The sequence below is a fragment of the Leptopilina boulardi genome, unplaced genomic scaffold, assembly GCF_019393585.1.
Source record: "Leptopilina boulardi isolate dan_hultmark-lab unplaced genomic scaffold, ZJU_Lbou_2.1 LbouV2_408, whole genome shotgun sequence".
NCBI classification, from domain to species: Eukaryota; Metazoa; Arthropoda; class Insecta; order Hymenoptera; family Figitidae; genus Leptopilina; species Leptopilina boulardi.
Window position 1 is genome coordinate 187,835 of NW_026137983.1, and position 26,105 is coordinate 213,939.

General features: G+C 24.3%; 1 protein-coding gene across 1 annotated transcript in view; it reads left to right on the forward strand.

The window, feature by feature from the left end:
* The first annotated feature begins 384 nt into the window (after positions 1-384).
* Positions 385-26,105, forward strand: part of LOC127289393 (uncharacterized) — a 36,539-nt gene continuing 10,818 nt past the window's right edge. The window contains exons 1-2 of the mRNA XM_051317313.1: positions 385-523; positions 1,766-1,904. Of these exons, the coding sequence (XP_051173270.1) occupies positions 1,766-1,904 (139 nt within the window). The 5' untranslated portion in view covers positions 385-523. The remainder of the gene's footprint in view (positions 524-1,765; positions 1,905-26,105) is intronic.

Genomic DNA, 26,105 nt, shown 5'->3' on the forward strand with positions numbered 1-26,105 from the left:
TAGAAAACTAATTTTACTTCATTTTTTAAAGATGCCACTTTTTTGATACTTTTTTTCAATTTTGGGAATACTTTTTTAATAAAATTTTTTTTAAAAATTTTTTATAAAATTTATTTGATAAATGACAAGCATTTGTTGCCTTTTTTTCAAAATTGCCTTTTTTTCCAGTAAGATAGAAATTACTTTAATAAAAAACAGTTTTTGTATTATTCTTATTTTCAGTTTGTAAAAAACACAAAAATGTAACACTGACTTTTGTTTCATGTCCGTCTGATTTTTTCTTTAAAAAAAAAAAAGAAAAGGAAAAAAAATTGTTGCACCTTTGAAGGCAAAGATATTGATATTGGGGCCCTCGCACTACAATATATATATATATATATAATTTCCATTGGGACTGCCATAGGATGGGTCCAATGATGGTGGGGAGCAATTCTATATAACTGATGCTAAAGTCGGACGTCTCTGCATAATCTATCAGTGTGTGATTCTTTGAACGTCAACCTGTCCAACTGCCTTAATCAAGGTGAGTGTCGACAGTTTCTCTTTAAAAAAAAAAAAAAAAAAACCGTTTGTTTGCACTCATTCATTTGAAAGCATTCCTTATAAACCTTCTGGGTGAATGAATCGTAAACATAGTGAACAAAAAAAAAAAGTTTTAATCCTTTTTTATAAAAAAAAAAAAAAAAGAAAAAAAAATCGTAAGTGGATTATTTCTGTGAATTTGTGGACTGATGTGATAAAAGTGCGCCGAATTTTTTTTTTCTTCTTTTTTTTTTCGGACAAAATTGCTTGTTGAGGTGAAAATAATTAAAAGAAATTTATAATCGCAAGATGTGAAGTGAATTTTTAAATAAAATTTTATTTGTTTTAAATAAATACAATTTTTTATAAAACAAAAATTGTATTAGAAATAAATTGAAAAAAAAATAGTTACATTAAAATTTTGATACGAATATAATTTTATTAAATTGAAATAAATTATATATTTAATTTGAGTAAACAATTTTTATGATTATAATATAATGTGCCTCAAATTCTAAACGTTCATATGAATGAAAAATTTATTTACTACTTTTTTAAATTCAAATTTTATTATAAAATATTGATTTCTGTATTCAAAAATAAATTCTTGAATATTTTAGTGAAATTTTTATTTTTCATTGCTTTAGTTATTTTTAAAAAATTTCATCCATTTTAACGTTTAGAACCTCAATATGGAGAAAAAAAAATGAAGAATATTGAGGGAAAATCTAATACATTAATGAAGATTCGTTTATGCAATAAAATGAGTGAAGTAATTTCAGTAGAACAAGTTTTCATTAGTCAGACAGTAATTACTGTATATATATATACCTATATATAGGATATATGTAATCTTTCAACGTCTATACATAAAATCGTGTAAAAAAGTGAAACAAATTTAAAAATTTCTCTCATTCTCAGTACGACACACCCTATATCTGATGGGAATCTTCCTTTCACTGCAACCGTAAATATAAAAATATTTTCACTGCAGTTGTAAGTGAAATGTGTTCGCGTCTCCTTAACGTGTTCTGATTGTTTCAAAACATAAACATAAACATATTATAATAATTATAAATTGTAATTTAATAAGCAAAATTTGTATCTAACAGAGCATTTTATTTTTTCTTTTCTTTTTGAATTAGTTATAATAATTTAAAAACTTTTTAATTTATTTGCAAATCACGATTTTTTTTTAAATCAAATTTAATTACCGTTATTAATTAATTATTTTTAAATATAGATGACGTGGTCGACGCTGGCCGTCGTGGTGATTTTAGCAGTAATCGCAAACGTGGACTCAGCTATTAATGAGGCACGACCACACAGTAACAGACCAGGAAGATTTTTGTCCTTGCCAGTACCACAAAAATGTGCAAACAGTAAGTACAGTTATAACCAATGATTTTTTAAAAATATCTTTTATAATTAAATTTTTTTTTTTTTTTAATCAATTTGGAAATTTTTTATTCAAATATATATGTACTTAAAGTTTATTTACTCTATTTTAATAAAAAAATTATTTGCTTCAAAAGTTAATATTTATTTAAATTAAATATAAAATTTGTCTCAAGGGGCTAAATAACTTTTTTTTTCGTTTCAAATAAAAATTTTGTTTGGCACACAAAAAATTTTATAATTATACAAAACTGAAGTACGCAACGTTTATGATAAACGATTTTTAAAAAAATAAATAAATAAATAATAATAAATTTTTCGCTTAAAAAATATTCCTTGTAGTTTTCATTAATCAAAAAATTATAAAAAAATATTTTTTAGGCAAAGAATTATAGAATTTTTCATTTTTTAAAAATTATTTCTTTAAAAATAGTTTATCATATAAATGTTGCGTACTTCAGCTTCATATAATTATTAAATTTAAATAAAAATATTTATTTAAATTAAATAAAAATTTATAGCAAATACAGGCTTCAGATTATACGACTTTTTCGACTATTTCTATGACTTTTTTTTTTCAAAAATACGACTTTTTTCGACTTATTTTAATAAAATGGGACTTATTCTTTTTTACAAAATTTTTAAACAAAATACGTTTTTTTTTAGTCTGAAATGCAGATCTTCTTCAGATCTACTTTGTTTCAATTATTTAACAAAGTTTTAAATAAAATTCTTCACTACATTTATTTTTTTTTAATAATTTTAATGATATTTATCACAAATTCAATTATTTTAAACTATTTTTCAATTAAAATTTTTATGAAATTTAATAATTATTTATATTTAAAAAAAAAATTGCAAATAAAATTACCAAAAATTTTTAATTTAAAATTTATTGAAATTTTGATTATTTGCAAAAATTTCAATTATTTCTAATGATTTTTATAATATTCTTCGAAAATTCAATTATCTTGAAAGCATTTTGCAATTAAAAAGATTTTTAAGTTCAATTTTTGTCTGTAATTTCTAATAAATTCTTCAATTTTTTAAAATTCAATTATTTTCCAAAATTTCAATTGAAATTCAATTATTTTTAAAATTTTCAATTCAAACTCTTTTAAGATTTAATTATTTTCCAAATTTTCAATTCAAAATCAAATAAAATTCAATTATTATCAAAAATTTCAATTCAAAATCAACTAAAATTCAATTATTCTCAAAAATTTTAATTCAAAATTAAATTATTATCAAAATTTTCAATCCAAAATCAACTAAAATTAAATTATTATATAAACTTTCAATTCAAAATTAATTATCAAAATTTTCAATTCAAAATCAACTAAAATTCAATTATTTTCAAACATTTCAATTCATAATTAATTATCAAAATTTTCAATCCAAAATCAACTAAAATTCAATTATTTTCAAACTTTTCAATTGAATTTCAATTATTTTCTAAAATTTCAATTTAAAAGGTTCTAAAATTTTCCATTGAAAAGTTTTTGAAATTTAATAATTTTTATTATAACTCTCCTGAAATTCAATTATTTTTAACTATTTTTTTAATATTCTTCAAAAATTCAACTACCTGAAACTATTTTTCAAAAATAATGGTTTTCCAATTATTGTATTTTTGTCCACAATTTCTAATCAATTTTTTAGTGAAATCATCAAAAATTTTGTAATTAAAAATCACTTGAACTTGAATTAATTTCAAAAATCTCAATTGTAAATCTTTTCAAAAATTCAATTACCTACTTTTAAAAAATGTTATCTAAAATTATATTTGATAAATTATTTTTAGTTCTGTAAAATTTAATTATTGTTCAAAAAATTAATAAAATCTTTTGAAATTCAATTATTTCTAAAAATTTTAACTTTAACTCTTCCAAAATTATTATTATTATTTAAAAAAAAAAATTTAATTTAAAAATCTATAAAACTTTTTCATTAAAATAAAAAAAAATCAACTAAAACGACTTTTTTGTACCTTTAAATCGATCCGAGGTCTGCAATTAAAAATATTTATTTGAAACAAATAATTATTTAATTTAGCACTGAGACAAATGTATTTTCTCTCGCGTGTGTAAATGCAATTAAATGCAAATTATATCTTTATATTTGACACGATTTAATACGTTTGCAATGAAAAAAAAAAAAATAACCAAACAATTAATTATTCCATAAAAGGTAAAAATACATCTTAAATCTAGTCTGTCGTAACGTCGTTGACATTATTAGCAATAAAATTGTCATACATAAATTAAAATCAATGTTCCGCAAATTATACTGACATTTGTGCGTATAGAATTAGTAAAATTTCTTATACCAATGATAAACAATAAATTAACGATTAATTTAATTCAAGTTTTAATAGAAATAATAAGTATAAAATAATAATAATAATGAAATAAATATAAATTGAAAAAAAAATTATAAATTATAAGTACAATAATAATAATAATAATAATAATAATAATAATAATAATAATAATAGTGAAATAAATATACACTCATATTTATGTATATATTTTTTTCTTATTTAAAAAACAGTAAATTCAATTATTCATGAAAGAAAAAAAAGCGCCTAATGAGTAAATTATAAGCATACTTAACAATTAAAGAAGAAACTAAGACTTTCTCAAGTGACAAAACCATTTGACCTATCAGTTAAAGGAAAAAAAAAAATTCAACTTTCATAAAATATATTTCTCTCGACAATCGGTCCTAACACGATTTTCTACTCATTTCAATTTTAATCTCTCTGTTATTCGTGTAGAGAACTTGTTGCTGCATATACATATATATATATATGTCTTTTAAATGCCATTTGTATTTCCTCATCATTGTCAAAGGACTCGAGGGACATATATATATATAAAATTTCGTTCTTTTTGTATATTAATGCAAATTATCATCTGATAAAGGTTTCTCCTAAATTTTATAATAATTTCATACTCCATACATGAAAGAAATGTCTTTTATCACAAAAAACAAACTAAAAGCCATATATATATATATATATATTTTTCTTTCAAAAGATAAAATAGGTATATAAAATATATTATCTTCATTAGAATGAAAGTTTTTGACACCGTAAGTGAGATAACGATTTGTAATATAGTCAATTAAAAAAAAAAAAAAAGGAGAAAATAATTCACTCGAGGAAAATTTTATGTAACGGCAATTATTTATTATATAATAAATGGTCATCAGCTTTGTGTCAATTTTGACCTATTGAATAATTCATGTTTAAAAAAAAAAATATATATATATATATATATATATGGCACATTAATTATTTATATAGAAATGTGACAAAATGTTTTTTTTTCTCATTCCTCATTCAATCTGGAATAAATTAATATTAAATTTTTTTTTTAAAGCTGTGCTATATGGAACCAGTTATTATGTATAATAAAATTCTAGTCGTTTTAATGATTCGACAAAGTAGACATTTTTGAAAATTTTATATGATTATTCTTCGAAAGAGAAACAAAAAACGAAACGTCGATTTTTATATATAAAAAATAAATCAATTGGGTCAGTCCACTGGCTTTCGTGTAATAGTGGTTGCGACCAAATTTTAAAAAATCTAGTTTTAATATATGTGAAACTCGATGAGTTCATTAACCATAATATTATGGTAAAAATTTTATTCCCTTTAAAAATATTAAATATCAAAAATAGGAGGTTCACAATGTGATTTTGTAACCTTCAATTTTTCAATTTTTTTAAAAACGCTATTATTAAAAAACTATTAAAAATTAGATGTTGGAACTCACCAAAAACATAAATCACTTTATTTCGCACAGAGGAACGAAAGAATTATTGCAAAAATTTATAATTTTTGGATGATATACGATTTTAAAAAAAATTTTATTTAAATATTCTCAAGATTTTTATTTACTTATAACTTTTTTGTCGGTGCTCCGAAAAAATTGAGGTTTTGCACAAAGATTTTTTATAATATTCTTTACCTTCTATTAAAATCTTATGAAGGTGTTTTGCTTCGTTTTGGAGATATTAATTTTCAAAAAATTTTATTTAAAAAGGTTAATTAAAAGACTTGAAGTTAACTGACCAATTTCAAATCGCTACATTTTAATATATTTTTATAAAAAATGGAGCAGTTTGAATTTGGTTAGTTAACTTCAAGTCTTTTAATTAACCTTTTTAAATAAAAAATTTTGAAAATTAATATCACCAAAACGAAGCCAAACACCTTCGTAAGATTTTAATAGAAGGTAAAGAATATTATAAAAAATCTTTGTGCAAAATCTCAATTTTTTCGGAGCACCGACAAAAAAGTTATAAGTAAATAAAAATCTTGAGAATATTTAAATAAATTTTTTTTTTTAAATCGTATATCATCCAGAAATAATAAATTTTTGCTATAATTCTTTCGTTCCTCTGTGCGAAATAAAGTAATTTATGTTTTTGGTGAGTTCCAACATCTAATTTTTAATAGTTTTTTAATAATAGCGTTTTTAAAAAAATTGAAAAATTTATAAGGTTACAAAATCACAATGTGAACCTCCTACTTTTGATATTTAATATTTTTAAACGGAATAAAATTTTTACCATAATATTATGGTTAACGAACTCAGGGAATCATCGAGTTTCACATATATATTAAAACTAGATTTTTTTAAAATTTGGTTGCAACCACTATTAGACGAAAGTCAGTGGACTAACCCAATTATAATCCAAAATGAGTTTTTATTAAAAATAAAGAAAAAATAAAACTTTATTAATAAGGAAATTAAGTTCAAAATATTTGCAAAATCCTAAATGGAGACACCTCCTTGAAGTTGGCTTCGACTCTACACAGAAAATTATAAGGTATTAAAATAAGCTGCAACGCTTTTTATTTTAATCCAATTTTGCTTATTTTAATTCATTTTGGTATTAAAATAAGCAAAATTGGATTAAAATAATAAGCGTTGCAGCTTATTTTAATGCCTTTTAATTTTCTGTGTAAGCGCCGAAAATTGTTTTTCGCAGAATCAAAAATATCAAAACATTTTTTAAAAAAGGTTTTTGGTCCACACAATGCTTTGAGAAGTATTTTTCAAGGTATTATTTGGATTGAAAAATAAAAAATTTGAAATTTTTGATTATGCGAAAAACAATTTTCGGCGTTGAGCGTCGAAGCCAACTTCAGGGAGGTGAATGAAGGACGATAATAATGAATATTAAGAATATAAATAAAAAAATCAAAATAAAGAAAGTAGGGTAAGTTTATCATCAATTACGGTGCGTTCATAAAAAATAACTATTTTATTACTATTATATTTAATATAATTATTGAAAAATGATTTTAAAAAATTATTTTAAACATTTTTTGATACAATATTACTAATAAAGATGCATATTTAAACAATTATTAATTTAATTATTTGAGATCAAATTTTTTCCCTCGCCATAATTGAAACATTTTTAAGATTTCAATTGGCACCAATTACGGTGGGTAAAGTATCTTCAAAATACACGTAATATTTTGGTCACCGTAATTGATACACCGAAACTGATACAAACGCGCCGTAATAGAAAATTACGGTATTAGTTTTAATTTCTCATAATTTGTTTAAATTTATCAATTTTTAAAAAGTTAAAGTTTTTTTTTCTAATTTATAAATAACATAAACTTTTAGTTTAATAAGTTTTAAATTGATTTTATACAATATAGAAATGTCGAATTTTCTATTTCAAAGGTGTTTCAACTCGAACTGCGCTTGACATTTGACTTTTTTTTACCAGAAATTCTACAATTCAGAAGAGTAATTAAATTATTATTTTATTAGTAGTTTAGATTATTTTTAATGAAATTGTTATAGTGACGTATAAAAAATTAATTTTTATCTATAAACTAAAAGAAAAAAGTCAAAATCCTAAAGGACAAAAAAAGTCATATTTTAGATATTTTATAAATTTTTAATATATTATTTTTAGAATAAATAAAAAATTTAAGAAAAAAAAATCCCCCTATGAATGATCAAAATATTTCGTAATTAACCTACATGTAAGATAATGATTTTTATGTTCCGGAACCTCTTAATTTTTTTTCTTTATTCTCATTTTTTCCGTTTTTTTAAACAAAAATAATGAAATTAAAAAAAATTTTTAGGGGGTCCGGAACATAAAAATCTCCCTGTATATTAAAAAAATGTCCTTGTTTTATAAAAAAAAGACGACAAATAACAAATAATTTTTCAATTGAATATAATTAACTGACTACGATGCAGTAAAACGATAATATGATATTGCAGTATAAATCTTTCACCTCGTTAAAAATGTTTGTGACCCATAACCTGTGAGAACAATAGGATCATCTTCGTAAATCTGATGACCCAATCTTATAACCCATTGGACCCTATATGATCGTTTTTCTATTCACTCTTTTTTTCTATCGTTCTTTATCTTATCGTCACCCACTGTAAAAAAAAATAATTAATCATCTTTCTTAAGGCCATGTGGGCAAAGGACGGTTTATTGTGGTTTCCAACTTTCTCTGAAATAAATAATGATTTTGGGTTAAAATATTCAAAACTTGATAAAGGAGGGTGCAAATAAGTCTGTTTTACTCATTTACTATAACTTAACGTAAAAATAATAAAAATAAAGCAATAAATAGTAAAATAATGTATTATATCATAGTTGATTCAGCAGCCACTTGCTCGAATTGGCGCTGTTTACTGAGGCACTGATACACTCAAGCAACGTCTGTGTATGCACCGCCATGTTTCTTTTCATTTTCGTTTAAAAATTTCACTTTTTAAACATCATTTTTTAATAATTTAACGCAAAATTAAGTTTTTTCAGGAGAACAGCGCGGTGCATTGTACCCAAATCTATCAACCCTCAAAATTTTAGCTTAAAATCTTTTTTCATTTTAAAGAAAGTTGGAATATTGCAAAACACATTTTTTCATATTAGGTCACGTGGGTTTCTCCCACATGCCGTTAAAAGGACAATTTTCATGAATGAGAAGCACATACACAGCATTTCGTATAGGACATATTAGAGATCCTAAAGAGAGAGTTGAGACACAGTTGTTTTCTGCGCATCGTGATTAGTCCGGAACCAGAAGTCGTATAGAAACGCGCGAAAATTTTTTTTTGAATTATTGAATTGAAAAAAAATTATATTTTGAGAGATTCTTATTTACGCATTTAATTTCTGTCTGACTTTTTGACCAGGACAAAAAATTAAAAAAAAAAAAGTTTAAAGTGAAGCTATTTTTAAAAAATTTTTTTGCATTTCATTTACTTTTGATTAAAAAATTTTTTTTAAACTTTCTGACCAGGACAAAAAATGAAGTCCAAAGTGAAAAGATTTTTTTTTCTGGATTTCATTCATTCAATTTTTGTCCGGATACCATTTAATTATTATTATAAGTAACAATAATTTAATTTTATTGATTAATAATTACAAGAAATAATTTGTTTATAATTCAATAAATTAAATTACATTATTTAGTAATTTAAAAAAATAAGTCATAGAAATTAATGTTTTCATATAATTTTTTTGAATCATTTTTAAGTCTTGTTTGAGGCGCATGATTTTTCCCAAAAATTAAAAAGGTCGAAAATTTAATTGATCGAATTACATTAAGTCGATATTTCATTTGAACGAAATTCTTAATGATCGATATTTAAAATGGTCAACATTTTATTTGGTCGATATTTTATTTATTCAAAATTTATAAATGATGGATATTTAAAGTGGCTGATATTTTATTTAGTCAATATTTTATTTGGTCGAAATTCTAAATGATCGACATTTAAAGTGGTCGAAATTTTATTAGTTAGATATTTTGTTATGTAAATATTCTAAATGAACGACATTTAAAGTGGTCGATATTTTATTTGTTCGATATTCTAAATAATAGAAATTTAGAAGCATCGAATTTTATATCCATCGAAATTTAATTTGGTCGATATTTTAAAAGCTCTATATTTTTTTAGCTATACGAGTTTCCTCTCTATATTGTTATTATGATTTACGTCAATAATTTCAAATTTCCCGCAAAATTTCAATGTACTTTACCGACAATCTACATAGAAAGGAAACTCGTATAGCTAAAAAGTGTCGAGCTTTTAAAATATCGGCCAAATTAAATTTCGATGGATATAAAATTCGATGCTTCTAAATTTCTATCATTTAGAATATCGAACAAATAAAATATCGACCACTTTAAATGTGGATCATTTAAGGTGCTTATATACCTCAAATTTCGATCAGATGAACATTATTTCTGGACCGTGAAAAGTTATTTTCACGGCGGGTATTTTTGAATTGTTTTAAACAAAAAATGTTTTTTTTAAGAAATATAATATTAAATAATTGTTTTAATATGTAAGAACACTTTAAAATAGTGATAAAAAGATGATTTGATTGAAAAATTTAGCAAATTTTGCTTTAAAACGTTTCTGCTACAAGAAAGTGTAAAATGTCGATGTTTGTGAAATGGTTTGTACAGTGTACATGTGTACATGTTTCTTTCAGTTATTCGAAACAATTAGTTGAATTTAAATTTATTTGATAAACATTTCAACTTACCGATTTATTTTCAGCACTCATTATTTATTACAAGTTAAAAAGAACCGACATAACATAAACAAAACTCTGAGAGACACTAACAAGGAAGAAGCACTGTACAAACCATTTCACAAACATCGTCATATTACACTTTCTTGTAGCAGAAAACATTTTAAAGCAAAATTTGCTAAATTTTTTAATCAAATCATCTCTCTATCACTATTTTAAAGTGTTCTTACATATTAAAACAATTATTTAATATTATATTTCTTAAAAAAACATTTTTTATATAAAACAATTCAAAAATACCCGCCGTGAAAATGACTTTTCACGCATTTTCACGGTCCAGAAATAATGTTCATCTGATCGAAATTTGAGGTATATAAGCACCTTTAGAATATCGACCAAATAAAATGTCGACCACTTTAAATATCGATCATTTAGAATTTCGATCAAATAAAATATTGACTAAATAAAATGTCGACTTTCATAACTGTCGTTCTTTTACAATTTCGACCAAATAAAATATCGACTTATAAAGTCGACTTAAAATTTCGAACTTTTTAATTTTTGGGAAAAATCATGCGCCTCTCTTGTATATGTTCTTTTAATTGTACTTTAATTTTTTTTTAATATTTGACAATCTTGTTTAATTTTGAAATTCAAATTGAATTCAAATTCGCACGCTTTATTCGACTTCTGGTTCTGGTTTAATCACATCAATCAACTTCGAGTAATCTGTGTCTCAACTCTCTCTTTAGGATCTCTAGGACATATAAATATAGTTTTTCCTTATATCTGAAGGAAAGAATCTATCCATAAAACTAAAAGATTTCTTTGCGTTTTTTTTTCTAATAATTTATTATTCGATTTAGTTTTTTCAATATAAAAAATTCCAAATCATTGAAATATAATATACTTTACAAATGGTATATTTTGCCATATGAAGCGATTTTGATGTTTCTTTTTTCTCTTCATAAAAATTCTTTTAAATTGCGAGATACATAAGTGCGACAATTATAGAATATCACAAATTCTTCACTCTGATGAAATATAGTTTTCGAAATATGATTTTACTATTAATAAATGACACAATTTTTTTTTTACTTTTTAATAATAATAATAAAATAAAAATCAAAGTTTTTACAAAATGAACAATTTTACGAATAAAAAGTGTCAATTACAATATTGTATATACAATAAATATTCAAGATCTTCGTGTAAATAAAGTACAATCTTTTTTTTTTAATCGTATAAATATATATTTACGGATAGAAGGTGTGATTTAATCACAATTACATAATGAGAATGTGCGAATGAACCTGTATTAACGTCTCGTGTTGGACTTGGTTGTTGTTGACCGCTCCTATCCTGGCGTAAATGCAATGTACTCACTTTACAATTGACGCGCGATAAGAATTCTACAAAATCTCTTGTTTCGATACATGCACGTTATACTTTGAAAATGTCAGATTACGAAACTATAAAGTGAATTTATTTTCAACAAAATAAAATTATCTTGTCCTATATATTTATTTCTCAATTTTTTGTTTTTCTTGACTCATTTTTATTGCATGACAAAGATGGAAAGATACTATAACCAAAGTCTTTATATCAGGGATGGGTAAATGTAACAAACTCGAGATTTTCTACACATGTTACCTAATTGATGTAATATACGTAATAAATTGTCGGAAACGTAGCAAATTTCACAATAATGTCAAAGAAATGTCATAACCTCACTTTTTCTAGAACATGTGTTGTTATGTTTAGGTCAAATTACTTTTTAAAAGGAAAATATAAAAAGCAATTTATTAGCAATCAAAGACTACTTACGAGGGGAAATAATATATATTAGATATTTATCAAAATAATGACCAACATTTTTGTCAGGAAATTTAATTAAAAGTCCAGGGAAATTTTTTAAAAATTTACAAAAAATAAACATTTTTATGAATTTTTGAAAAATTTTTCTGTGCAAGACAAAGTTTATAATGTTTATAATATATGGGAAATATTTATCATTTTCATATTTAAAAATATTATTTGATTGAATGAAAATTATAATATTATGCGATTAAATCTAAGGGTTAGTTTAGAATGGCGGCATGTAAGGTTGGTTTTTATTGTCTCCAATCGACATTTGTCATAATTCTCGTCAACTACCGCACCCTGCTCTAGTGAAAATGTAGTCACACTTTATAGTAACTTTTAATTTTAACTATAAAAAGTCACTAAATTTTCACTAGAGCAGGGTGCGGTAGTTGACGATAATTATGAAAAATAGTGAGTGGAGACAATGGTAACCTTCCCTTAGAGAATATTTAAGCTGCTTCTACAACAATAACCAGAGGCCATTAAAGCAAAAGAAAGAACAAAATACACTATCGAAAACATGCGCGCAATTCTTTTTTTATTTTTTAATCCAGTTTTTTCTGTGATTTTATATATAATTTTTTTTCATTATGTAACATTTAAACAATTTTTTATATTTTGTAACAAAATTATCAATTTTTAACATTTTTTAATATTAATTTCCATCTTGTATATAATATTTTAAAACCCAAAACGAAATAAAAATTCTTTCAATATAAATACTAATCTCAGGAACCTCGTAACTAATGTATATGAAAGGATAATTTTCCATTTGCTTCGACTTTTCCTAAGATCGATGAGCTTGTCATCTTTACCAGTAGAATATATATATATATATCCATTTACATATGTAAATGTACGATACGATTATCTTTGATACCTATCTAAAATCCTCTCAAGCTTTTGCATAAATTAACACTCATCGATATTTTATTCGTTTAACTATATATATAGATATATCTTCTTCAAGAATATTATAGAATATAAAAGTTATAATAATGAAAAAAACTTTTTTTTTCAAATTTACACTTTGTCTTAAGTATTTAAACAAAATTTATCATACTATATAATTAGTTTTCAATGTTCAAATTTCAAATAAATTTTATTAAATAAAAATTTTATACTTAAAACAAATATAAAACTATAACTCCGGTTGTCATTAACTCCTCAAATTTTTTTACAGTCTATATAGTTATTATTTAACTCTAAGACAAATATTTTTTATTTAATTTATATATACAGTAAAACCCCGACTTACGCTACCCCATTTTACGCGAATTCGGAGATACGCGGTTTTTTTTATGGCCGCGCGAATTAACTCGTAATTAATTAATAAATAATTTATTATTGTTTTTTACGTTTTTTTTTATTCATAAAAATGTAAATAGTTTTCTTACTTGATATTTTATTAACAATATTTCATCTAAATTCTAAATTATTGTATTTATTTTATATGAAAACTTATAACAGAGAGGAATTGAGAGTAAGCACGTAATGCAAATCGCGCTTTTCTATTAAAGTCTGCCCCCTCGCGGTCAAAATATCGAAGCTTAGGTGGTTAGCTATATATATTCCTTAAATCGGTGAGGCTACACACATACGCATAATGTAATGGCTAAGCCGAATGACGTTCGGAATTGATCGGGCGGGCTCGTGTATCTTTGCGTGAATTAGAGAAACAAACTGAAAACGAACCGTGCGGGCCTCATCCAATGTTTTGACTTTTTTTCAGATAAAGTATATGAGCCGGTTTTTGAAACAATTCACTAACCGACAATATTTTTAAGCTTAAATTTAGAAATTTTAATTTAAATTAGTAATTAAAATACAATTTTAATTTATTATTTAAATTTCATTTTAAATTTTTATAAAATTTAGAATTCTAAATGTTCTCTCTTCGAATGCATAGTTGAATAAGTACGAAATTCGTTTTCAATAAATCTTATCATAATTATTATAAATTTTTAATTAAAAAATGTTTTTCTTAAACGTATGGGTGATTTCACGTGAGATTTCAGTCGACCCTTTAATTTCAGCCAAATATAATTTTTTCGTGTTCTGTAGTGAAAAAAAGATACTTTCTTTATGCAAATTTTCGAGTTATAAATTTTCAAAATTTCAGTTTTGTAAATGTATACAAAAAACTGGATTTTTTCAATTTTTGCCAAGAGAAGAAAAGTTCCAGTTTATCTTTTACTTTTCAATAATGTTAACGAAATTTTTTTTTCATTTTTTATTAAAAAATAAAAAAATTTTATAAACAAATTAAGTTTTTTTAAATTGGAATATGATTTAAAAAAAAAAATTTAAACATACCTGAAAATACTAAGAAATACTGGAAATAACTAAGATTATAGGTTTAAATAAACATTTAAACACTGCGCGCAGCATTGTGCACATTTCTGAAAAGTAAAAAAAATTGTTAAATTATTGTTAAAAAATTTTCTTTCATTTTTAGTGAAATAAAATTTCAGGTTTCAAAAAAAATTTTTTTAAATAATTTTTAACAATTTATCAATTTTTTTTACTATTCAAAAATGTGCACAATGCTGCAAGTGGTGTTTTTTTTAAATACATAAAAATATAAAACTTATTGGCTGACTCTAAATTTTTTCACTAAATCTTCTTCTTATTTTCAGGTATGTTTTAAAAAAATCACATCCAAATTAAAAGAAATTTAATTTGTTTATTAAAAATTGTTACTTTTTTAATAAAAAATGAAAAACAAATTTTTTTGATAACACTATTGAAAAGTAAAAAAAAACTGACATCATTTTTATAAATATTATCTTTATTTATTTAATTTAGTTAGTTTAATTTAGTTCACATCATAATGTGAAACTAAACACCATAGAATATTCTATACAAATTAATAATGTATTAAATTGTGGGTAATTTTAATAGGTATTGACAACAATGTTTACAATTTAAATTTTAAGAATATTCTCATTTTATTTAAAATTAAATCATTTTTTACTTGGACAAGCCCAAAGAAAAAATAATTAATTAATTTACAAAAACAATTTTTCTGATTTAAAAACCTATAAAATATTTTTTAAAATTGATTATTTTATTTATTTATTTTAAGTTAAAACATTTAATCTCTTGACAAAATGTTTTTAAATTTAATATTTTAAAAAATGTAAGCTACTTATAATGTGTAAGCATTTACAAATCGAAAATTTAAAAGTATAATATGAAAAAAAAATTATATTGGGTCAATCCATTATATTTCGAATGAAGTCGTCGCTGACTAATTTTTAAAAATTATAATACTTTGCAGGAATGATTTTGAAGTTATCAAGATCACGAAATGAAAAGAATTTTATTAAAATTTTAATTATTTATTGCAAAATATGAATTTAAAGTATATGAGGTGCTGAAAACTGTCAATTTTTTAGCCATTAGAAAATATGCAAAAATACGTAGAATTTACCATAAAAATAAAAAATTTTTTTTGTAATTTACTAAGAATGAATAAATTTATCATTATCAATTGATGTAATTATTTAAATATGTGAAATAATATATAAAATATGATTTTCAAGTTCGCCTGTCAAATAACCTAAATTTGCAAATTTCATCTATTAAATGTGAGAAAGAGAAGTCATTAAATTGAAAAAAACCTTACCAAATATAAAGTACCTGTGACTAACTTTTAGTTTTTCTTAGCACTTTTTTCCTTTTTTCTTCATAAATGTGAAATAAAAAGCAATAAAAATTGGCACTTTGCTTATTTTCACTATTTTCAAATGTAAATAACTTTCTTGGAGAAAACTGAAAAATTACAAAACTTGGGCAATATCTAATTGATCACTAACTACACACACTGGAAAAAAATTCGCTTTGGTCCCGAAGATACTTTTTGAGATAATTAAGTTTAAACTTTTCACAATTTTTATCAGGTTAATACATGTAGTTTTTTAAGGACGAAGTTAGGTTTTATTGGTTAAACATTTTGAACTAACTTCAATTTTATAAAAATCACATGCATTAACCTGATAAAAATTGTGAAAAATTTAAACATAATTATCTCAAAAAGTATCTTCGGGACCAAAGCGAATTTTTTTCCAGTGTGTGTAGTTAGTGATCAGATATTGCCCAAGTTTTGTAATTTTTCAGTTTTCTCCAAGAAAGTGAAAATAAGCAAAGTGCCAATTTTTATTGCTTTTTATTTCACATTTATGAAGAAAAAAGGAAAAAAGTGCTAAGAAAAACTAAAAGTTAGTCACAGGTACTCTATATTTGGTAAGGTTTTTTTCAATTTAATGATTTCTCTTTCTCACATTTAATAGATGAAATTTGCAAATTTAGGTTATTTGACAGGCGAACTTGAAAATCATATTTTATATATTATTTCACATATTTAAATAATTACATCAATTGATAATGATAAATTTATTCATTCTTAGTAAATTACAAAAAAAATTTTTTATTTTTATGGTAAATTCTACGTATTTTTGCATATTTTCTAATGGCTAAAAAATTGACAGTTTTCAGCACCTCATATACTTTAAATTCATATTTTGCAATAAATAATAAACATTTTAATAAAATTCTTTTCATTTCGTGATCTTGATAACTTCAAAATCATTCCTGCAAAGTATTATAATTTTTAAAAATTAGTCAGCGACGACTTCAGTCGAAATATAATGGATTGACCCTATTTTTTTATAAACTATTAAATAGACATAAAAAAATGATTCAATTTTAAATAAAATGAGAACATTCTGAACAATTAAATTATAAACATTGTTGTCAGTATTAGGTAAAATTTTTAAATTCTAAAATTTTATTATAATATTACAAAAAATATTTTTCAAAAATTTTAACGGCAAAATAATAAAAAGAATTTAATTTTTCTTTTAAAATGACTTTGACAAAAGCACATTATTTCACATTACTAATCTATGATTTAAATGAATTAAATAAATAAAGATAATATTGTAATATCGAAATTTTTTTTACTTATTATAAAATAATTATGATAAGATTTATTGAAAACGAATTTCGTACTTATTCAACTATATGCATTCGAAGAGAGAACATTTAGAATTCTAAATTTTATAAAAATTTAAAATGAAATTTAAATAATAAATTAAAATTGTATTTTAATTACTAATTTAAATTAAAATTTCTAAATTTAAGCTTAAAAATATTGTCGGTTAGTGAATTGTTTCAAAAACCGGCTCATATACTTTATCTGAAAAAAAGTCAAAACATTGGATGAGGCCCGCACGGTTCGTTTTCAGTTTGTTTCTCTAATTCACGCAAAGATACACGAGCCCGCCCGATCAATTCCGAACGTCATTCGGCTTAGCCATTACATTATGCGTATGTGTGTAGCCTCACCGATTTAAGGAATATATATAGCTAACCACCTAAGCTTCGATATTTTGACCGCGAGGGGGCAGACTTTAATAGAAAAGCGCGATTTGCATTACGTGCTTACTCTCAATTCCTCTCTGCTTATAAACTACGATTTATGCGAATTCGACTTTTTCCCACCTATCGCGTATAAGTCCGAGGTATTACTGTTATTTGGTTCGAATAAAAAAAATCTATATTTATAAAAGAGGTTAAAAAATAAAAAAATTTATAAGAAATCTACTTAAATTGTTTTTTAAATAAAAATTTAATGTGACCACTTTTAGAAGAATCATTTTTTTTTTAAATTTTTTAATTCAATAAATCTTTCCTATGTGAAGATTTAATAACATATAATAGCAGCGTTATAAAGTGCACGTCTTTTATTGTGCATGCACACACATTTATGGCTCAAGTCAACAACCTGCAGCAACACAAGACAACAATAATTAAGTGTAAATGTTCATCTTCAGAGAGTGTGCACTTAAAACAATTCAAATTGTTTCTATAATAATCACCAGGTTTCACCATTAGGTCATCAATCACAATGCGATCTGACACATTTATGTGTATTTCAACCATGCATTTGAACCAATTTAGTTTTCACTTACATAATTCTATTGAAAAACAAAAATTATATAAATAAACGTAAAAAAAAAAATTTAACCCTAAAATATTTAAAAAGACAAATCGAACATCCAGTAAAAAGATTCTTTGTTTCAAAAAACGTTTCTTTGAATCAAAGCAAAATTTATTTGATTTAAAGAAATTATTTCTTTGATTTAAATAAATCATTTCTTTGATATAATAAAGACTAGATGGAAACTACACTCTGTACATTTTTAAATAAAATAAAAAATTTTAAAGCCATGGTTGAATTTCTTAAAAAATTCTATGGTACATACGTAAATACGTATATATATATATATATACATACTCAGAAAAAAATTCATTTGAAGCAACCAAATTTTGGTTAAATCAACAAAATAAATGCATTGATATACAGTTAACCAAACATTTGGTTGCATAAACCAAATGTTTATTTAGCTCAATCAAATTTTTTCTTTGTTCAAAAAATTTATTAAAATAAACCAAACATTTATTTAGATCAAATAAATATTTATTTAAATTAAACAAATTTTGTTTGAAGTAACCAAAAAATTGGGTAAATATAAAAAAATGGTACATTTAGATCAAACATATCTTTTTTCTGAGTGTATAGAGTGCGACATTGTTTCACGTGAAGGTGCAAGTCCGTTGCGAAAAGTTTATATAATCCGTATAAGCAGTTACCATAACTTATAGGCGTGAATGTAATACTAATTATACGATGTTGTAGACATATAATATACATCCATTGTAAAACCAGTAAAGAGGTCTACGTATATATATATATATATATACTTGTTAACTAATTATTCATTTATATATATATTATTAGAGTTTTCCATAAACACTGAATTGATTAGACTGTTTTGAATTGAATACCCTCATAAAAATTTATCCTCGATTATTATATAGAATATAATTAACAATTTCCCGTTTCAAGTTTTTTTTTTTTCACTTAAAAAGAAGTAATCTCCTATATATTGAGGGAAAAATTCCACATTTAATAGCTTTTAACATTATTCTCTTAAAAATAAGAAAATAATCAACTTAATCCGTCTCGCATTATTCTCTAAAAAAATGGATAATTGTCAACAAAAAAACTAGCATTTATACATAAACTAGTACAAAAATAATAAAAATTTATTTTTCAATTAAAAATTTATTGAATTATCTATAAAAATAAAAATTTTGATTCTAACATTCACTGTTTTAATTTAAAAAATAAAAGGAAAAAACAAATTTCACTCATTATAAATCGTTTGGTTGAGAAAAACGGAAATAGCGCGAATCTATTATACTGCGATATCGTCAACTTTCTCAGGAATCCGTTAATAAACTACATATTGCATAATTGTATGAACCAGTTTTTTAATTAGATATACACGCCGCAACTAATTGCGGATTTCAAGTTCTATATATAATCGAGCCAAAGATTTGATATAAAATTTCACAAATCTCATAAAGAATCTTTGAAAAGAAAATTTCATTGAACTCTTTTTATCAATAACATTTAATTAATCATTTCATTGTATTTTCATTCAACGTGTGTTTTGCAAACAATATAGCAATCTAATTATATCAGCTGTATATTTTTTTTTTTAGAAAAAATTATTCTTGAATCCTTAGAGTTACAAAGGCTCTTTTTTCACTAGGGTTAAAAAGGTTCACAAATATAAAAATATTATTTCCAAACTTTGATATAAAAAAAAAAAAAAAAATCGGTTTTTGGTGTATTATTTTAATCATTTATCATGACTGCGCGCGACGTTTCTTATTTTCCAGTCAATGATACCAACATGTTGCTTGAACTAAATATGGTAAACGTAACCTCACTTTTCAGAATTATGTTGGTATCATTGACTGGAAAATAAGAAACGTTGCGCGTAGTCATGTCAGATGATTCGATTTTAAAAATTTCTAAAAAATACAATGATACTTTTGCAAAAGTCAAATGATCAAAAACTTCAAATCTAATTTAAACAATTTTGTATTACTTCGAAAAGCAATAAAAAAAATAAATAACTCCTGGAATGGCCCTATTATATATGTTTAATAGAACGAGATCTCTAGAAAGTTCTTTTCTTCTAAAATCTTTTCACATTTAAAATAGATATAATATCGTATTCAGCACAAGAATGTAAAGACAAAAGCACTTTTAAAATACATTTTAAAATTTGATTGACAAATGAAAGGATCGTTCCGGCATCGCTTACAAATATATAATAGTTTTTGTACCGCAAGTCTCGGAAGTGAAATATATTAATATGATAGATATCTTCATAAAAAAAATGCAACAAGATTATAACAAGAAGAAAGTTCGTCTTCTTTTAAATCTTATTTCCATTCTTCACTTTCATATATATATATATATATGTATATAATATATATGCGCAAGAAATGAGGAGAGAAAGAAATAATAATACATCCGTTATGTCACACACAAACTTAATTTAATCTGAATCTCCCTCGATCGTCTTATAACAATGTTTCGTAACACTGGCCTCATATAATGAGACAAATACACTATATTGCAAATTCTCGACCAATATATATGGGGCATTTCATTTGAAAACGATCAGTCATGACTTAGATTTTTTTAATATTTCGTTTTTTTGTATTGTTTGGGGACTTAAATAAGTGTGCAAAATTTTAATTAAAAATCTTAAGTTTTTTTCAAGTTATTTACATTAACAAATTTAAGATACTTTTTTTCCTTTTCGCTATAACTTTTTCATTTTTCTTTGTACAGAAAAGTGTTTTAAATGTTTTTTCTTCAAAAATTATTGAATTTTAAGAAAATGATTTTTATTTTTAATATTTTATAATTTTTATATTATTTATTAAAAAAAAAAATTTTTTTATTAATGTTTAAACCTGTTATCGGGCTAATTTCGATCTAAAAAAAATCATGAATATTCTTCAATATTATACAAATTACATATTAAAATTTGGTGAATGCATTATGTTTTGTTCTCGAGAAAAAATTTTTTGAAATTTACCGTGCATGGCTCTAGCGGTCGCATCGGTCAACGCTTGGGTTAGATCCCATGCTGCGCGCCGATAGAGCCATGCACGGTAAATTTCAAAAAAAAATTTCTCGAGAACTAAACATAATGCATTCACCAAATTTTAATATGTAATTTGTATAATATTGAAGAATATTCATGATTTTTTTTAGATCGAAATTAGCCCGATAACAGGTTTAAACATTAATAAAAAAAAAATTTTTTTTAAATAAATAATATAAAAATTATAAAATATTAAAAATAAAAATCATTTTCTTAAAATTCAATAATTTTTGAAGAAAAAACATTTAAAACACTTTTATGTACAAAGAAAAATGAAAAAGTTATAGCGAAAAGGAAAAAAAGTATCTTAAATTTGTTAATGTAAATAACTTGAAAAAAACTTAAGATTTTTAATTAAAATTTTTCACACTTATTTAAGTCCCCAAACAATACAAAAAAACGAAATATTAAAAAAATCTAAGTCATGACTGATCGTTTTCAAATGAAATGCCCCATATATATATGTGCCATTCCATGAGTTTTTTAGCATTTTTCGGAGTAACCTTTCCAAATAAAAATGAAACATTTTTTTTATAATATTTATTAATATAAAGTACGCATGAAGGCTTCTTATTGGTTCTCCAATGTTTCATGAAACTAATGAAATTTTTGTACATGAAAGATTGAAACTTTTCACTTGAAAGTTTCAATCTTTTTCAATGAAACGTTTCACGACTCACATACCTATAGCGACAACTTCTGAACGTCGCGCGCAACTATAGCAGACGTTTCACAATAAATAAAATACAAAAAAGAAAACAAACATTGTTTAATAAATTGTGAGTTAATTATTTTGAAAAACATTATTTTTCTTGTGCGGTATTAAAGCTTGAAAAATAAGGAAAATTTTGACCTTTAAACCAATTTATTTGGTGTGTTGCAGCAGAAAAAAAGTGAATTTTTTTCATTATTTATTGTTATATTTTTTAAATGAATAATTGTTTTTACTTAAAAAGTGATTATTTTGGATCTTTATATTAACAAATAATATAAAACAAAATGTTTCATTTAATTTGGAAAGGTTACTCCGAAAAGTGCTAAAAAAAAACTCATGGAATACTAGGGGGGTTTCGCCCCCCAAACCCCTATTTTTTATTGGTTTTGTAGATGTTTGAGTTAATGTTTAGCCAATTTCTGGAATTTAAAACTATTATTAATATTTTATTATTTATTTCTTTAAATGTTATTTACGATTTTTATTAACAATAATTTTTATTATTTTCAATTTTTAAAACAAAATTTATCTAATTTTTTAAATTTTCCAGCTAAAATTTGACATACTTTTAAGGTTATGTTTGTTTCTTTGTATTGTTGCGCCAAATTTTGGCCTAAATTTTTAAGGTTATGTTTGTTTCTTGGTCGTTTTCCTACAAAATAACTTAACCCTAAAATTTAGTTCAAATTCGGCGGAAAATCCACCTCTCCCTCAACGTAAAGAAGGAGGGGGGGGGGGGCTTGCGACTATATTCACAGTCTTGAAACGAACATAACCTTTAAATTCAGGTCATTTTTGGCAGGAAATCTACCTCCACTTGCGACTATATTGAAAGTCTTGAAATGAACATAACCTCATAATTTATGTCATTTTTGGCGGGAAATACGGAAAGAGATGATGGAAGGGGGAACGACTTGCTGCTCTATTCAGAGTCTTGAAACAAATATAATCTCAGAATTTAGGTCACTTTTGGCGGGAAATACGGAGAGAGAGGAGGGGTGGGGAGGACTTTCGGCCCTATTCAGTTTTGAAACGAACATAACCTCAAAATTTATGTTATTTTTGGCGGGAGACGGGGGACTTGCGGCTATATTGAAAGTCTTGAAATGAACATAACCTCAAAATTTATGTCATTTTTGGTGGGAAATACGGTGAGAGGGTAAGGGAGGGGGGAGGACTTGCGTCCCTATTCAGAGTCTTGACAGGAACATAAGCTTAAAATTTAGGTCATTTTTGCGAGGGAGGAGGAGAAGAGGGGGGACTTGCAGCTATATTCATATGGGTCATTCCATATCAAGTGTAACCAACTATTGTACTATCCATGTCAAAAACATGGGTTGGCTCACCCTTACCTAACCTTGTCAAAAACATGGGTTGGGTACACTTGACATGGAATGACCCATCCTTGTCAAAATTTCTGAAACAGCGGTGGCTGCGGCTGCGGCGAAATCTTTTTATAATATATATTATAAATTGCATATCAGTACGAAAACTTGTCAATGAAGACTTGTATAAGTATATTGTATGTACAATATACACGCAGAGGGGTATTTAAACTATCACGTGTGCATCAAGACAGGTGCCTGATGCGATGCGCATATAATGATCTGATGTATATTACGTGCGGTATTCCAAACCAAATCAGACACCATTTTGCATTTACATATCCGATTTTTTTGAAAATTTTTTTTCTTTTATTTCTAATTGAGAATGACTTTCTTGATTTTTAAAAAAAAAATTTATCAAGCTGTTTACGAGATATTAATTTTTCAAAATTTCAGAATTTTAATGATTTTTTAATTTTTTAATGCTCATAAATTCCTTAAAAATGCATCAATTTTCAAAGTTTTTTTTTAAAAAATTATTGTGTATTTTTACGTGAACTTTTTTGAAAATACGGTACAAAAAATTCTAGAAAAATAATTTACTCGAAGGGAGGTAGGGGTGTTGGCCAAATTATATTGTAAAAAATTATACACTATATTGGGCTACGTGCTCCCTTAGTGCCGAAGATTTAATGCATATGAATAGCAGTTACAGGAGCCAATCGGATTTCTAAATGTGCAAGATGACTAATATACTATTTTTAATTTTTAACGTTTTTTCAGGCAACAATTTTTTTTTAATTTCTGGTGCTTTTTTATAATTTTTATTTTTTTAAGGTTAATAAAGATTTTATAGATCTTTGAAAATTTTGAATATTTTATCTAATAAATGTATACGTTAGTATAAAAAAAACCGAAGGTACTTTTAAAAATTCCGAAAATATTGAAAAAATTGTTTGTCCACGATCAGATCAGGCTTAAAATTTTTTGTTAAAAAAGCATACAGTTTTAAAAATAAAATTTTAATTTTTAAAACACAAAAAATATATTAAAAAATTATTGTTTTACAATTTTATGTACTAAATTTTCAAAAAGTTCACGTAAAAACAGAAAATTAAAAAAAAAAATTTAATATGATGAGCGCATTTTTAAAAAAGTTATATTCAAAAAAAAAATTTTTTTAACTTTTCAGAAATTTTGAAAAATTTCTACCTTGTATACGGCTTGCTAAAAAAAATTTTTTTAAATCATGAAAGCTATTAATCTCAATTAGTACTAAAAGAAAAAAAAAGTTTCAAAAAAATCGAAGATGTAAATGCAAAATGTTGTCTGATTTGACGTGGAATACCTCATATATATATATATATACTGCTAGATGAGTGAAAGAGAAAAAGAGACCATTGACATTTAAGCGTGTGATAATAACAAGAGGTGAATTACCAACACGTATCGTATTATGCCATAAGGCGTAACGATACACGTGTACCAGTATACAGTCAACAAGTTTTTTTTTTTAACATGTTTCAAGATATTCTGCATTTTTCATAATTTCTACTGTCGATTCATCATTTACTGATGACGCCTTTGCTAATTATTTCAATTTTTATTTTTTTTATATGGTACTTTCTTTTCGAATTTATATTTTTTTATCCGACGCAATATTTATTCCCCTTGTTTTAATAACCACTTAAATTTATAAAATTTTCCACTCAAAATAAGAATATTTCGATTTAAAGAAGATTTTTTTTCCCCCGTTGAAATCGCATATTTGGGGCGCATGATTATGTTCTAAAAATCATTAGTCAGAAACTCAGAATTTACATTTTATCGAATTTCATTTGTCATATGTAATTAGTTTTTTTCGAATTCGTATTTTGCATAATTTTCATCAATCCGATTTTCTTTATTACAAAATTTTTATATAACCGAAAATTCACTTCATAGAATTTTTATTTGTTAGAATCTTAATTTGTTCAAATTTTCATTTAAAATAATAGGCATTTTAAAGAATTTTTATTGGATATAGAATTTCATTTTCTGTCTCACTCACACTCGTGCGTTGCCATGGTAACCTGCAGGCAGGCAGGCAGCCAAAAAAGGTGTGAGTGCGCCATTAGAATTTTCTTTCAGATGAATTTTCATTTGTTCGAATTATTATTTTTAATATATAATTTCCGAGATAATTTCCATATAACCGATTTTTTATAATACAGAATTTTTACTTAATCGAAAAATCATTTAATAGAATTTCTAATTGATAGAATTTTCATTTGTTCGAATTTTTAAATGGCCGAAAAAACAATCGATTTTGGCGCGATTTTTAAAATCAACCAATCAAAAAAGATCCATAAAATTGTGATTATAATTGATTTTAAAAATCGCGCTGAAATCTTTCTGTCGATTGTTATTGTTCGGCCATTTGCAAATTCGGATAAATGAAAATTCAATCAATTAGAAATTCTATTAAATGATTTTTCGATTATATAAAAATTCTGTAATATAGAAAATCGGTTTGACAAAAATTATACAAAATATTAATTCGAAATCAAACTTCGGCTCAAAACTAATTATCTATGACAAATGAAATTCGATAAAATATAAATTCTGACTAATTATTTTTAGAACATAATCATGAGCCTCTCATAGTTATAGAATAAAAACATTATTTTATAGTTTTCGATT